At 35.0% G+C, this 13693-nt stretch overlaps 2 protein-coding genes across 2 annotated transcripts; one reads left to right on the forward strand and one right to left on the reverse strand.

Annotated features, from left to right (window-relative positions):
• Positions 1-1924: 1924 nt before the first annotated feature.
• LOC148282378 (uncharacterized) lies at positions 1925-8270 on the forward strand. Its single transcript, XM_088225183.1, has 5 exons — positions 1925-2224; positions 2830-2928; positions 5137-5235; positions 5680-5778; positions 7396-8270. Exons 1-5 carry the CDS (start codon positions 2098-2100, stop codon positions 7512-7514), a joined length of 543 nt encoding a protein of 180 aa, XP_088081309.1. The 5' UTR covers positions 1925-2097; the 3' UTR covers positions 7515-8270.
• On the reverse strand, positions 7530-11161 carry sstn (stepping stone). The gene is given in 2 exon segments (XM_088225182.1): positions 7530-10663; positions 10666-11161. Coding segments are annotated over 2 exon segments (1125 nt in total). The 5' UTR covers positions 11009-11161; the 3' UTR covers positions 7530-9881.
• Positions 11162-13693: the final 2532 nt, after the last annotated feature.

The raw sequence follows: 13693 nt of genomic DNA on the forward strand, positions 1-13693 counted from the left end.
AAGTATAATACCTAAATTTATATATTACGTGAAGGTAATATAATCAGTATTACGATTCAGGTACCAGTCCAGGAATATTGAAATGTTGCAGTGTTCACCACTTTAAAAAATAATATTTCACATCCACCCTGCCAGAGGAACCTAGGACCTCTAGCATGGTAGGCGGATTTGCCATTGAGCTTGAGAAAATACTCGCCCAGGATTCCGGTTCTATTTCAAACACGAAACTTTATTCTTCAACCGCCCAGATACGGAAATTAATAAAATAATTACTAATAAATAAGTTAAAATGGTGGAAGAAACTTGCAGGAACATTACATAGCAAAACATACTACACATTTCATTAATTCATACCCCTGTCCGCACCTGATGGTGTGTGAGAAATTGCACCGGTACACTGAATGCAGTGTATATACAAAAATCCAGGCATCTCCAATCAATATGTGCCATATTTTTTAATTTTTTATGGTATTACTGATTGCATAATTTACGTAGAAATAAAGGAAAATTTTACAAAAATTTATGTGATTTAAAAAGCTTATATTTCTTTTCAAAAACAAAGAAATAAGATTCTGCCGCGGCCATCTCCTTTTTAAATTTATTATCATTAAATCATTATTAAAAATTTTAGTTCAATACTTAGTCTTTATTGAGATCCCAGATTAATAAGCTTAGTCTAAATTTGAAATGGCGTAATCTGCCGGTCTAAAAGTAATTATATTTTAGTTATATGAAACTTTGAAGTACGTTTTTTGATAGAAATACCTATAAAAAATATTGTTTTTATCTAATATATAATTTATTTATTTTTTTTGCGCGATTTTTGACAAACATTCGTTTTAAAATGGCAAAATCGTATGATTTCCTAATTTTGCGTTCGTTTTACCAGACTACAGCCTTAAGGTGTTTAATAAGTTGCCTGCAGAGATCAGGGCTGCTGGGTCTATCGCATCATTTAGTGGGATGGCGATAGTTTTTGTTTAAAACAAACATCCTGATAGGTAGATAGGAGTGTCATCTGAAAACGTCTTGATTCAATAATAATATTTGGTAATGCAAAACACGTTTATTGGATTTTAATTCTACTTTATTTTTAAAAATATGTAAGAGCGTATATTGGTTTGAAAATGTCCTAACAAGACGAAATGCGTCACAATATACGCTCTCGAATGTTTTAAAAAATAAAGTAGAATTAAAATCCAATAAACATTTTATTTTGGATACATTACCAAATTTAATATGTAATTCTACCATATTAAATTACATTTTGTCAACAATATTTTGAGTTTGTCCAAATTTTTGCAGACAAGGACTGGATTTAACTCCCTAGGAAGCTGCATATTACAATTTTCAAATATGGACAGAATGGTGAATGTTACACAGTGTGTAAAGTGGCCACTTAAACCAATCAATGACAGGCCCTGTGATGCCTAGACTTCTATATTACCTTTTCTAAAATGTTCTTCATCTCTGTTGTAATATGTTATGTTTTGTTTTTATTTATTTTATTTTATATGTATTGTTTATTTTGGGTATAATTAGTTGCTTAAATTAACTTTTTTTTTGTACAGCCATCTAAAAATAAGTACATTACATTACATATTGATGACCTGTTACATGAAGGCAAGGTGATCAGGCTTACACTTCAGGTGCCAGTCCAGGAACATTAAATATTCCAGTGCAGAACCACCTTCATCATGTCGACCTTCCAGGGATCGAACACAGGACCTCGAGCATGGTAGGCTCGATTTCCTTATATAGGATTTTTACCCGTGAGTAGCCATCGAGTCGAAAGCACTCGTCCAGGATTCTATTTCACACACAGAACTGTATTCTTAATCCCGACGGATACAGAAAATACGAGTACTACACAAGTCCCTAATACAAATAAGAAAATATCATTAACCCAACCGCATGACACAGTATTCCAATATCCTGTTTGCTAAACAATTAATAATAAGGATATTTTATGAACTTCATATTGACAGAAGAATAGAGATAATATTTTTTAATTATTGAGAAGATTAATCAATGAATTCTGTATTTATATAAGGCTTAGGATATTGCATAGTTCATTCAGCATTTAGTTCAATAACCATGAGGAGTGTAGCTATTGTTCTGTTGACACTTAGTGTTTCTCAGTCGGTGTGGGGGAGAAATGTCAATGGAAGATGTGCCAATGTTTGGGATGAAGGATGCGCCAATGGACAACTTCCTGGATCTGGTAATCATTCTCTATTAATATTATACAGATCTTTATAAATTTCAATGGCCTCCTTTATCAGACAAGTTTGGTGGCTTTTGGGACAACCTAATATTTCAGGATTGAACGAAAAGTTATATCCCGTCTCTATATAATATTCAGCTAGAGCTGATTTTTTGGGATAATCCAGAAAAACATGACAAGAATCTGAAAGGCCGTGAAAACCTACAAACTAGAAGATTTTTGATAAGAATTCATGCAGAATTATTTACAATACAATTATTGAAACCACACAACTACTGTAGCAGCATATTATTTTTATCAAACCAAGAATTAAACAAATTGACCGTATTACAGAACAACGCCTGGAGAATTATTTAAAAAAAAAAAACTAAATTAAATTAATTAAAATTACTAACACACAGACAGTAAATATTTAATGTGATTCTAAACGAAAATGTGAAAGTACTCGTAATTATTCATAGATGGCGCTTTTAACATTTTTTATTGAAAACTGCCATTTTTATGTTTATTTTCAATGGAACCTAGAACATATCCTTCATAAAAAGGTAGCTAAAATAATTATCAATCGTATTTCAGTAATAGAGATCCCAATATTTTTATAGGTAAGGATGACGACTACCTGAATGGAGGATTCAACCCGGGCAAGCGATGTGCTAATGTGTGGGACGAGGGGTGCAGCAACAGCCAGTTGCCAGGATCTGGTAATATTATTCATTAATATTGGACATACGAAATTAGCGATTTTTCATTGTAAACTGTTTGTATACAGTGTGTTCTAATGTGTTAGTAAAAACGTTTTCAAATAAAATATTCTAGTGTGCCCACTAACACAAACGAAATATGTATGTTTACTTGTTTCACCGTTATTAAACATTCAAACGCACTGTACATATCGTCGGTATATTGGTAAAACCCTCTAAATGCATTATTGACTACAACTGAGAAATGTTTGACTCGACATATTTTGGACATGATGCGTACTCATGAAACCATCTTAGTTCTTTTAAATTATTTCAATGGATGAGATTTTGAAAAAAAATATCTAGGAAATAAAATTAACGGACATTTTTAAAAAATTTAAAAATTGTGGGTGGGGTGGCGAATTCAAATTTGGTGGGATTTTTTAACAGAAATGTTGATCGTTTGCGATGGTAGATGCAAATAAAAACAGTCTGCGGCCAAACGAAGAACAGTAGACAAAAATCCTACCTTTGGGATGTTAGGAAAGGGGATCGAAGACAGAAATTCGGATGCGAAGATCTCCCGAGTCTTTTCTTCCGGGTAGTGCTTCAGACTGTCGGCGAACACAGAACTTTCACAAACGTCTCTTTAAGTTTGGCGGTTAAATTATGAGCGGGTAAGAATATATCTTGAAAGGAATGCAGGCAGAAGATGAAAAGGTGTACGGTTTGTTACAAGAATGCGGAGACGATTTAAAAAAAGGTGTACGAATGCGGGCAGACGAATTGAAGAGAGCAAAACAAGATTGTTATTGTTTGTTCCTTTGGATATTAATAATTATCCCTTTAACAACTGTAGCTACCCATGGCAGAAGCAACGAGGAGAATAAGTTAACATTTCGGAATTGAAAGTTGGGAAATCACAGGATGGTATCTAGGATGGGCGGACCTTTATCAACTGACGGTCCATTCAAACAATCCACTAAATACCATCAACCTCTCGCGCAACCAGTGGGTGCTTATACATGATAACCTTGAAACTAAACCTCCGAGGATTTAGAGGATTTTATCAGTTGATAAGCTCAAAAAAAGCATACAAATGCATTTAACAACCTGTTTGTTTTAATAACTTGTTTTCTCCAATTTTCTCATTTAGGGGGTTTTACCAGTATACGAATGGGCATTTTATGAATGAGAAAAGATGACGATAATTTTAATTATGGTTTCAACCCTGGAAAGCGATGCGCTAATGTTTGGGATTAAGTTGTAATCATGAATAATCGTTTATTAACTTAATTATTGATACTCTACTATTAAGAATAAAAGTTATAATAATTTTTACACGAGGATTTAAGAAATACTGACATAATTTTAAATACTTAAAACAGAATTAAAAAATATATCCCAACATTGTAAAAAAACAGGTCAAAACTCATAATAAAAGGAGAACACAAGAGAAATCTCTTTATTTTCCATGCCAACAGCCTCCGAACATTTAATCTCTAAAGCTCTTGATTTTCTTTTAGGATAATCTAAAACAGATCATATCCCAACAAAACTTTTTCAAATTATTTATTAGATTACGATTCTCTGAAAAATTAAAATTGTTAAAATATACTTATTCATTACCTAGATTATTTCTTGTAAAGTTTTAAACCAATGTTTCTCAAAGTGGGCAATAACACCCCTTTGTGGGCGCTGAAGGCCTTCAGCAAGACGGTAAAAGCGCCAGACAAAATTGGGGGGCGTTGAGGCGTCTAGGGGGGCAGTGGCTGATTTGAAAAACAGCCAAAGATTATGTTTTCCTGATGTTTTAAACTAAAATTAATTTCAATCTTATTCCTACCCTGTTAATGTTTTATTAAGCCCGTGTGTAGTGTTTGTAGCAATAGCTAAACTTAATGATATTAACAAACTCATTAGTGTATCAGATTTACCCTTCACAATAAACAAGTTTTAAAATATTTAATTTTAATTTTAATAAAAATACTTCTAAATCTGATAAGGCTTATGATTTAATTGCTCTTATGCCTTGTTTAGAAATAATAATTGCAATAGCTGTTTTTAAGATGCAAAAGATGGTAAGTTTAAAAATTTAAGGGGCTCTGAAAAATTTTTAATTCTTAAAGTGGGCGAAATAAGTTTCAGAACCTATGTTTTAAATGAAGGCAATGCTTATTTTATAGTGCAGAGGTGTTTGACAAATATATATAATCTTTATTGTTTTAGGTAAAGATGACGATTACTTAAATGGAGGGTTTAATCCCGGCAAGAGATGTGCCAATGTATGGGATGAGGGATGCGCCAACGGACAACTGCCTGGATCTGGTATCGAATCTGTTTATGTTAAATATTTTTCATATATTTGTAAACATTTTTTATTTTTTCATTCATTCTAATATATCAGAGATGTTCATGAAAACAACAAAGAAAATCATTGCGTGCATAGTGGTCTAAGATGCCATAAACACAGGGAGGCATAATTTGAGGAGCCGACAATCAAAACGGCATAATTTCGCCGTTTGCTATCAAAACCGTTTAAAATAATAAAAATTATGATCTCCCAATATTTTTTATTCTTTTTAACAAAAATTTTCGAGAAAACACTAGACCGTGTCAATGTAACAATACTCCTTTTTTGCAAAAAAAATTGCAGGATGTGCGTGTTTTCGTTTTATGGCTGTCCTGTAAAATTGAGTTCAGCCCAATTCCATTTTGTTTGCTAGCTCATTGAAAGACTTACACCAATCCAAAAATATTGTTGCATTTCAGGAAAGGATGACGACTACCTGAATGGAGGGTTTAACCCGGGCAAGCGGTGCGCTAATGTGTGGGACGAGGGGTGCGCCAACGGCCAGTTGCCTGATTCCGGTAATTAATTCAGACTTCAAAATATTTTTTTATCTAAATTAATTGTAACAGTGAGAGTTTTGAGAAAGGAATAAGGAAGTATAGGCATTTACAGGGCTTATGACCTGTCATTGGCTGGCTTAAGTGGCCACTTTTACACTGTAATATTCACCATTTTGCCTATGTTTAAACATCTCTATTTCCTCAACTCTTCCATCTGTCGACTTTTGCGATAAAAAGAGCGGAAAAGATTTGAGATATTATTTTACTCAAACGATTGGATCGATCTATTACAATAGTAGATGCAACTATGAAGAGAATTTGAAAATGCATTTTAAACCATTTTATTAGGATATAAATAAAATAACATATACCAAAGGAAACATATTATCGGTGATACTGCAAAACCAACCAACTAACAAATTCATTATAGCGAATAAGAGTCGATAATTTTATTCTAAATAATGATAGTTTTTCTGATACACCATAAGTATTTTTGGTTGGTCAAAATTGTAAGCATATATTAACAGAACACTTTTTAGGTTCCCCAGCTAAAAAATTCAATCGATAGTACGCGGTATCGCAGTACCACTGATGATGTATAAAACCAGAGTATATGACGTTAAAACTTCATGGGGGCCAAAGAGGGAGAATTCAACCCATTGCCACATGGTGGAATGCTATAAAAGGGGAGATGAAGGAGGTCCAATTGGACGAGACAATGGTCCAGATCCTAGGGGACTGTGGAGAGATAGAAAAAGGAAAGCCGACCCCAAATGGAAGGGAGAAGATTTATTAGGATATTTTATCCAGGAAAAAATATGTTCTGTAAATAAATTCAGTTAAGAATCCTGAATGAAAAGACAATGATATAACAGATTAAAAATTACACCAAACTCTTGTTTTAAATGCAAAAGTTTATTTTTTAAACATAAATTAATTGTGTGTAACGGCAATACTATGTGATTAAATTTCTTAGCACGGCCATTCAGATGCATGAGTTTTTCTGAGTTTTTATGCGATGTGTCGTTCACCCTCTTTTCCGGCATTTCCGATGGCATTATAGCGTCAACATCAACCCCGATGATGGGCCATAGAGGTATGCTGACGGCTCTGGATATCTTGAGTGATATAAATAATTTTGTACCAACTGTTTTGTGAATTGATTTTTATCAACTATTATTCTTTAAGCATTCTCTTTTTATACGGTATTGCGTGGAACGTATCCCCCCCCTAAAACGGGAGTCAGGCGTATTTCGACAATGACTAATACACAGGGTAAATTTAGAAGAGAATGCCAAAAGACAATAGACAGGCGTCGTGGCGCAGTTGGTTAGACGGCCGACTGTGAAACTGGCGTCGCGGGTTCGATTCCCGCCAGTTGCAAGAAAGAAATCTAAGAAAGATTTTTTTCTCAATTGGTCTGGGTGTTGTGGTGAATTTTTCACTAACTCCTTCCATATCCTCTTTCCCACCTGCTGACAAGCCTCTAAAATAGCGGCTTAGCGGGTTATTCCTTTTTTAAAAAAAAAAAAAAACTTGAAACAGCATTTGTGAAGAAATGCTTTGCGGACTAATTACACGATTCTGCCAGGATTCTCACTCTATAGGATCAATGGACAGAATAAATGTTTTCAGGAAAGGACGACAACTTTTTGAATGGAGGTTTCAACCCGGGGAAGCGATCCCTGGAATACCTCAGAGGAAGATTGCATCTTCGCAGTAAGATGTTCCCATACAACAAATATCACTTCTAGAGAGAAACAAATGTGCGCTTTCCAGTATCCCAAATATTTATTAGAATAATTATTAAATAACAGATATAAATTTGCTTAAACATAATACAAAAATAGTTTTATTTTTATTTATTTATTTATAAGGATACGAGTGCAGCTCTACTGTATATAATATTTACATTAGAAATATAAATACATTATTTTGACAGTGCACAACATAACACTATTATTACAATACGTGTTAAAATAAGGCGCTTATGGTGATTTTTGTTAGTTCATCTAAATCGAGATCACATATCAAAGTTATATACAAGAAAACGAGTTGAATTAGTATAAAAAAATCATCTTGGCTCAGTAATTGCCTTTACTAATCACTCGATCACCAGTAGTCTCCTTTTAGTACAATTTGTCATGTATTTTTTTAATATAGACACTATTACAAACATAATATAAGCGCTAGAGTAAAATAGTTATAAGAATTAATATCAATTACATTTATTACAAATATGTAAGACAAATTTGTCCATCTTCAACAACATCACAACTCTAAAGTAAAGATTTGAACTTCGAACTGATAATTGATCCAGTCTGAGTCGCCATGTTGTAGAGATGATATGAACACAAGCATGTTGTAATTGGACAATAAAAATTATAGAAGCCAATTCTGTAATATGAATATGTAAAAGTCATTATAAGTTAAGAATATAATAATTTCTAAGAAAACATCAATCTAATACTTTTAGCATTGGAATTAATTTTTAAATGAAATAATAGTACAAATTATTGCCGTATTAATTCATAATGCGGTTAGCGCCGTTAAAAATAATTTTGTCTGTTCAGACATTGGTAAATCTTCTACTAAAGAAAAACCTATTTTTCTCATTATGTGCATGGCATGGAGCATTGCATTATCTTGGCTGTACATAAAAAAGGCGAGGCAATCAAATAAAATGAAAAAATGCATTCCAACTGATATGATATGATATATTTTAAATGACATACCAAAATGTTCAGTAATATAGAATAAACAAATAAATAATTTCATTACAGAAAAATATCAGTTCAACTGCTTGGGTCGGTTTTTCTTTTCTTGATCACTGACCCGAGTGTTTTCGCCTAAGCGAGTATCCTCAAACGGGTAATTTATCGCGACATGCCTTATATAATTTACAAGTTAAATGTGGGGAACAGAACCAAGTAGTTTGATATTTTATATTTAAATGATTTAAAATTAAAGAAAAAACTTTAAAACATATTTCATTGCGCTTCATTCAATTGTAAATAAACCAACTACTTTGAAATAATACAAGGATATTGTTTTACATTCTATCAAAGATAGTAAAAATATGGCCAGTTTATTTAAAACACAACCAATTGTACCATAAATTTTGTCAATTTTTATTCTTAAATTTATAAAGGCAACATGATTTCATAATACAGATTTTTTTAATTATGGCTACTTTTAAAGCTAATGTAATTAATAGCCTCTATCAGCTAGTATTATTGTCGTTTCTATAAATAGGTCATGACATGTGAATGTGGTGTTAGTGAGTAACCATATTCACAAAGATTGTGCAACTAGACCGTGTGGTGACGGTCATTTGAAATGCCCACTAGTCTCAAATTTCCTCTTGAAGATGTAAATGATATCATCGTCACAATGCAACACGGCGTTGACAAAAACTACTCAGGAGTGAGAAAAAATTTACAATATAAATTGCAAAGAAGCAGTTATTATCAATAATAATTACCATTCATTAATTTTAAATCTTATTTTCTTAGGCACTTTTTAAAAAAGAGATTATAATATAATTATGAAAAAGTTTTTCTTTTAAATGCTAAGGATTTTGCGGTTCCTAAAATCATTATTAAATTAGAATGTACATTTTTTTCATTTATTCACATTTAAAAAAAAGATTATTGTGTTGTGTTCCTGATATATTTTAATTAGTGAATAGTTGCATTTTAAGTTATCATTTACTAAAAACAAAATCTAATTCAACATTGATAAAGCAGCGAATGTACAATTAGATATTTAATTACGTAATAAAATAAAATGTGCATATAGTAGAAACATTTATAGTAATAAACACCAATCTTGAGTCATTTATATTTAAAAATTGTTGAAAAACACATTTTATGAAAACATTCGAAAGTAAGTTTCACTTGCATCAGATTTTGGCAAGTTTGGGCAATTCGAGACTTGCGGCTATTGTGTACTGCCTACTTTTAAACAAAATGTAGAGCATATATTTATTGATGGATTAATTTTGTCCAATTCTCGGATTATCCTTATTGAGAGATGCGAACATACAATACGGCGTAGCAGATAGCATCTCGTAATTGAAATGAAGCGATAATTGAACGAGCGATCCGGTCAGGTGCGGGTTACAGCGGGTGAGCGCGGCGCCACTGTTCAGGGGAGGAGTACGTCCGGACTTCCGTCGGCTCTGCGGGACGCGTTGCGCTCTGCCGGAACTTGGTGGAGTACTTGTAGAAGTCTGACATCTCGAAGGGCTTGGACACCTCCCGGTACGGGATCCACTTACCCGATTCAACCACCGTGCAGTTCTTGGGCGACTCCAGGGGCACGGCGGGAGGCGCGGGGGCCGGGGCGGGAACGGCGGCGGGAGGGGCCGCGGCGGCGGTGGGGGGCGAGGCGGGGGCGGGAGCCGCGCTCGGCGAACGCCGGACCGGGCGCTTGAGCGAGTGGTACTGCACCGACTCCCGGGACAGGTTCATGGTGCCGGAGGACGAGCCGGTGGGGGAGTCCAGCGAGGACTCGTACCACTCCTTCTCCTTGGGCCGCTCGGCCGACGGGCTGAGGCCGCCGGCGGAGGCGGGAGACAGGGGCGGGTGGTCGCTGGGCGCCGTGAGATGGTAGGTCTGCGTGCGTTGCAGCGCCCCCCTACGCCCGCGGCCCTGCACGGCGGCCAGGTGCGAGCTGCGCGCTTTGAGCTCCGAGGCGTACTGGTACAGCAGCGGCACGCCGCCGGCGGCCGCGTGCCCCGTCGGCTGCGGCGGGTGGCGCCCGCTGATGTCGGGGTGGCTGGAGAAGGCGCGAGGGTCGACCCTGTCGGAGTACCGCACCCGGCAGGAGCGCTCCGCGGTCAGGGTGTGGTGGCGCGAGTAGGCGGCAGGGACGGCCTTCAGAGAGTGCGTATCGGCGCACTGACCAGCGGGTGGGTCGGACTCATTTTCATCGACGGACTGCTCTTGATGGATAGACCCGAAATAGAGGGCGTCGAGAGTCGGTGGCCGAGCAGCTTCCGCGAGGTCGACGGGCCCTCGGGTAGGCGCGTCGCCTGCGCGCCTCTGCGGCCCTCCGCGGGAGACTCGGGCGCTTCCGCCGGAGTTTCCGGAGGCACAACGCCCGTGAGCTTCACCTCCTGGACGCATAGCTTGTAGAGATCCTCGTTCTTGGCGGCGAGTAAAGCCTCTAGCTCTTTTTTCCTAGCCTGAAGTTTGGCGAGTTTGTCCGAGTGCAGTTCGCTCCCCGTGGTGCTTGTGCCCATAGCGAACGGAGGATCCTCAAAAACGAAACATATACAATTTCATGCTTGTGAAGTTTTTAGCAAAAACCCACCGATTAAATTATAAAACAAAAACACAAAACAAAAACTAAATTAACTTCGGAATATTCAACACTCAACACGACATAATAACAGAGCAACAGACAATAAATGAGAAATGAGACCACAGATTATACTAATGGGACAAATGAGGAAACGAGTCATTCATAGACTCATACTTCACAGACATTTTTAAATGTATTCTTATTTTATTTTTTACTTATTTATTTTATTAGTGTTCACGGCACAAATGCCTTTTGTAAACATATACATACATATAACAATGTTCTATTACAAAACTGTAAAACAATACAAAAGCAATGTAATTATATTAGTTATACATAGATTATTCAGTTTTTATTAGGTGGGTAAAAAAAATAAGGATAACGAAGTTAATTAGATATTAAATGCCCTAGGTCAGTGGTTGGCAAACTCATTAGTCAAAAGAGCCAAAGATCAGCAATACAATAATTAAGATTAATTTTGAGAGCCCAATTTATTTTCGTTTTAAAACGTTTCCCCTTGAAATCTTAGATCTGCCTATTCACTTTCCAATTCAACTAAGAATGGGGAAATATCACTTGTATTTTCAAAATCAATATGGATATTGTGGAATAATGTTTTGATACATAATTTTTAAACATTTTTTTTTATTATGTCCATACAAAATCGCGACATTTTAGCCTTGACAATTGTCAAGTAGTGACGATGTTCTATTTAAATTTAAACAGTCACAAACAAAGTTCAATATTTAATCGAATCGTGACTTATTAGGGACGTGGCCAATGCAATAAACCGTTTTCGGGAGAGTTGAAAACAACAAATTTAAATCTTTATTTTTTTATGCTACTAATAGACCTTTGTTAATTTAAAATAGTAAAAAGGAAGAATTGGCGGTGATAAAGAGCTTAAGCTACAATTGTGTTGACAGTCTTGATTACCAATTCCAAAACATTGTCAATGTCTACGCACAAAGCGCGTCTTTGTGAAGAATGATGAGATAGTAAAGAAGTATCTCGTGATTTATTTTTACCTTCAAAATAGAAACATAACCTTATCTCACTATGGTCATACTTTTTGGTCCATCTGTTGAAATTGAAACAGTTTAATGAAGTTTAATATGAGGTTTTTCTGTGCATTAATTGACAGCGCTAGCAATAATATCCTCGCCACATGATTGACCTTTCTGTCGCAATAATCCTAAAAGTTCTACATAGACCCGTTGACAAAATAAATCAAAAAGTGAAACTTGGGCTGTGTGTGCTGCACTCACGTGGATGAAGAGCCACATGTGGCTCGCGAGCCGTGGTTTGCCGACCACTGCCTTAGAGCTCAGGGGTTAGCAACTATTAAAAAAACTATGTTTAATTATAATAAATAAAATTACAAAACCTATTTAAAAAAATAAATTAGCGAAGTTTAGTCATGCGTAAATATATTTAACGTGTATTTATTTATACATTTTTAATCTCTTTCCACAAATTTACATAAACACTAAAATAGTAGTAAGATTCCAAAACTATTTCTTTAATAGCAAGTGAAAACACGATTTGGCAAGTAATTGTGAACAATGTCATTACAACTGATCTGACTCCCTAGACTATGCAATCTTGGAATGGGTGAATTAATTGCATAATTTGTTGCAGTAATTTTTATATTAAATTATATGTCTAGTAGTCCCAACAGGTATTTGAAATTTAATCATGCTTAGTAAGTCAGGAGAGTCTAACATGCCATTAATTATTCTGAAGTAAAACATTAAATCACTCAGTTTTCGTCTTCTGGATAAATTTTCCAAATCAAGTGCATTCATTAAAAAGTCATAGCTTAAAAATTCAATAGTTATAAACATAGCTTATAATTAATAAAGCATAAAAATTTCCCAGGCAGTTTCTCAAGTTTTAACGAATAAACTCCGTAAAATGGGCTCTAGATACTTAAATTATTTACAAGTATTCGCTTGACGGGGGATGCATACAAAGTCTTGAAAGATAAATTTGAATTAAAATCTTTTACCGTTCTTAAAATATATCCTAACGACTTCATTGCTGTATTTGTAATATAATGTATAAATGTCAATTTTTGATCAAATACAATACCCATATCGTTGATATAAGTTCTTTTGAAATTGTATATAGAAAAATACACAATACCCCGAATAATTGCGGATGTGGCACTTGACTGAAAATTATTATTTTCAATAAATTTACATTTTCAGCTAAAAGCTCTTGGTTCAATGTTTTTTTTATACAATAATAAATCTATTATTTTCGTGGATCGGGCTGTGAGTGTACATATATTCATTATAAAACAAACATCTACTGTGTATGTAACTATACTTATTTTTGAACAATTTTTAAATCACTATTACATAAATAATTCTATACGCTATAATATTTCAACAAAGATATTTAGGTAAGTAATAAAGAAAAACAAAAACCTTTTTGGAAAAGAAATATCGAAGTACAAAACTTGTGACTCCTCATTGACTGGTTAATATTATGATTGCTGATCACTTTACGCTCTGCTCAAAACATACCATATTGCCAATGTTAGATACATATTTTTTGGTCTGCTGATAACTGAGAAACTTTTATTGGTTGCGGGTGAGATTCATCCGAATTGTTT

This window comes from Micrasema longulum, unplaced genomic scaffold (assembly GCF_059751315.1).
Source record: "Micrasema longulum isolate JH-2025_06_02 unplaced genomic scaffold, ASM5975131v1 h1tg000334l, whole genome shotgun sequence".
Classification (NCBI taxonomy): Eukaryota; Metazoa; Arthropoda; class Insecta; order Trichoptera; family Brachycentridae; genus Micrasema; species Micrasema longulum.

What these genes read in the sequence shown, in the direction of transcription:
- LOC148282378 (XM_088225183.1), top strand. Translation starts at nt 2,098, where the DNA reads ATGAGGAGTGTAGCTATTGTTCTGTTGACACTTAGTGTTTCTCAGTCG. An exon ending in TGGACAACTTCCTGGATCTG is followed by an intron (nt 2,225 to 2,829) that starts GTAATCATTCTC and finishes ATATTTTTATAG; the next exon opens with GTAAGGATGACGACTACCTG. An exon ending in CGGACAACTGCCTGGATCTG is followed by an intron (nt 5,236 to 5,679) that starts GTATCGAATCTG and finishes GTTGCATTTCAG; the next exon opens with GAAAGGATGACGACTACCTG.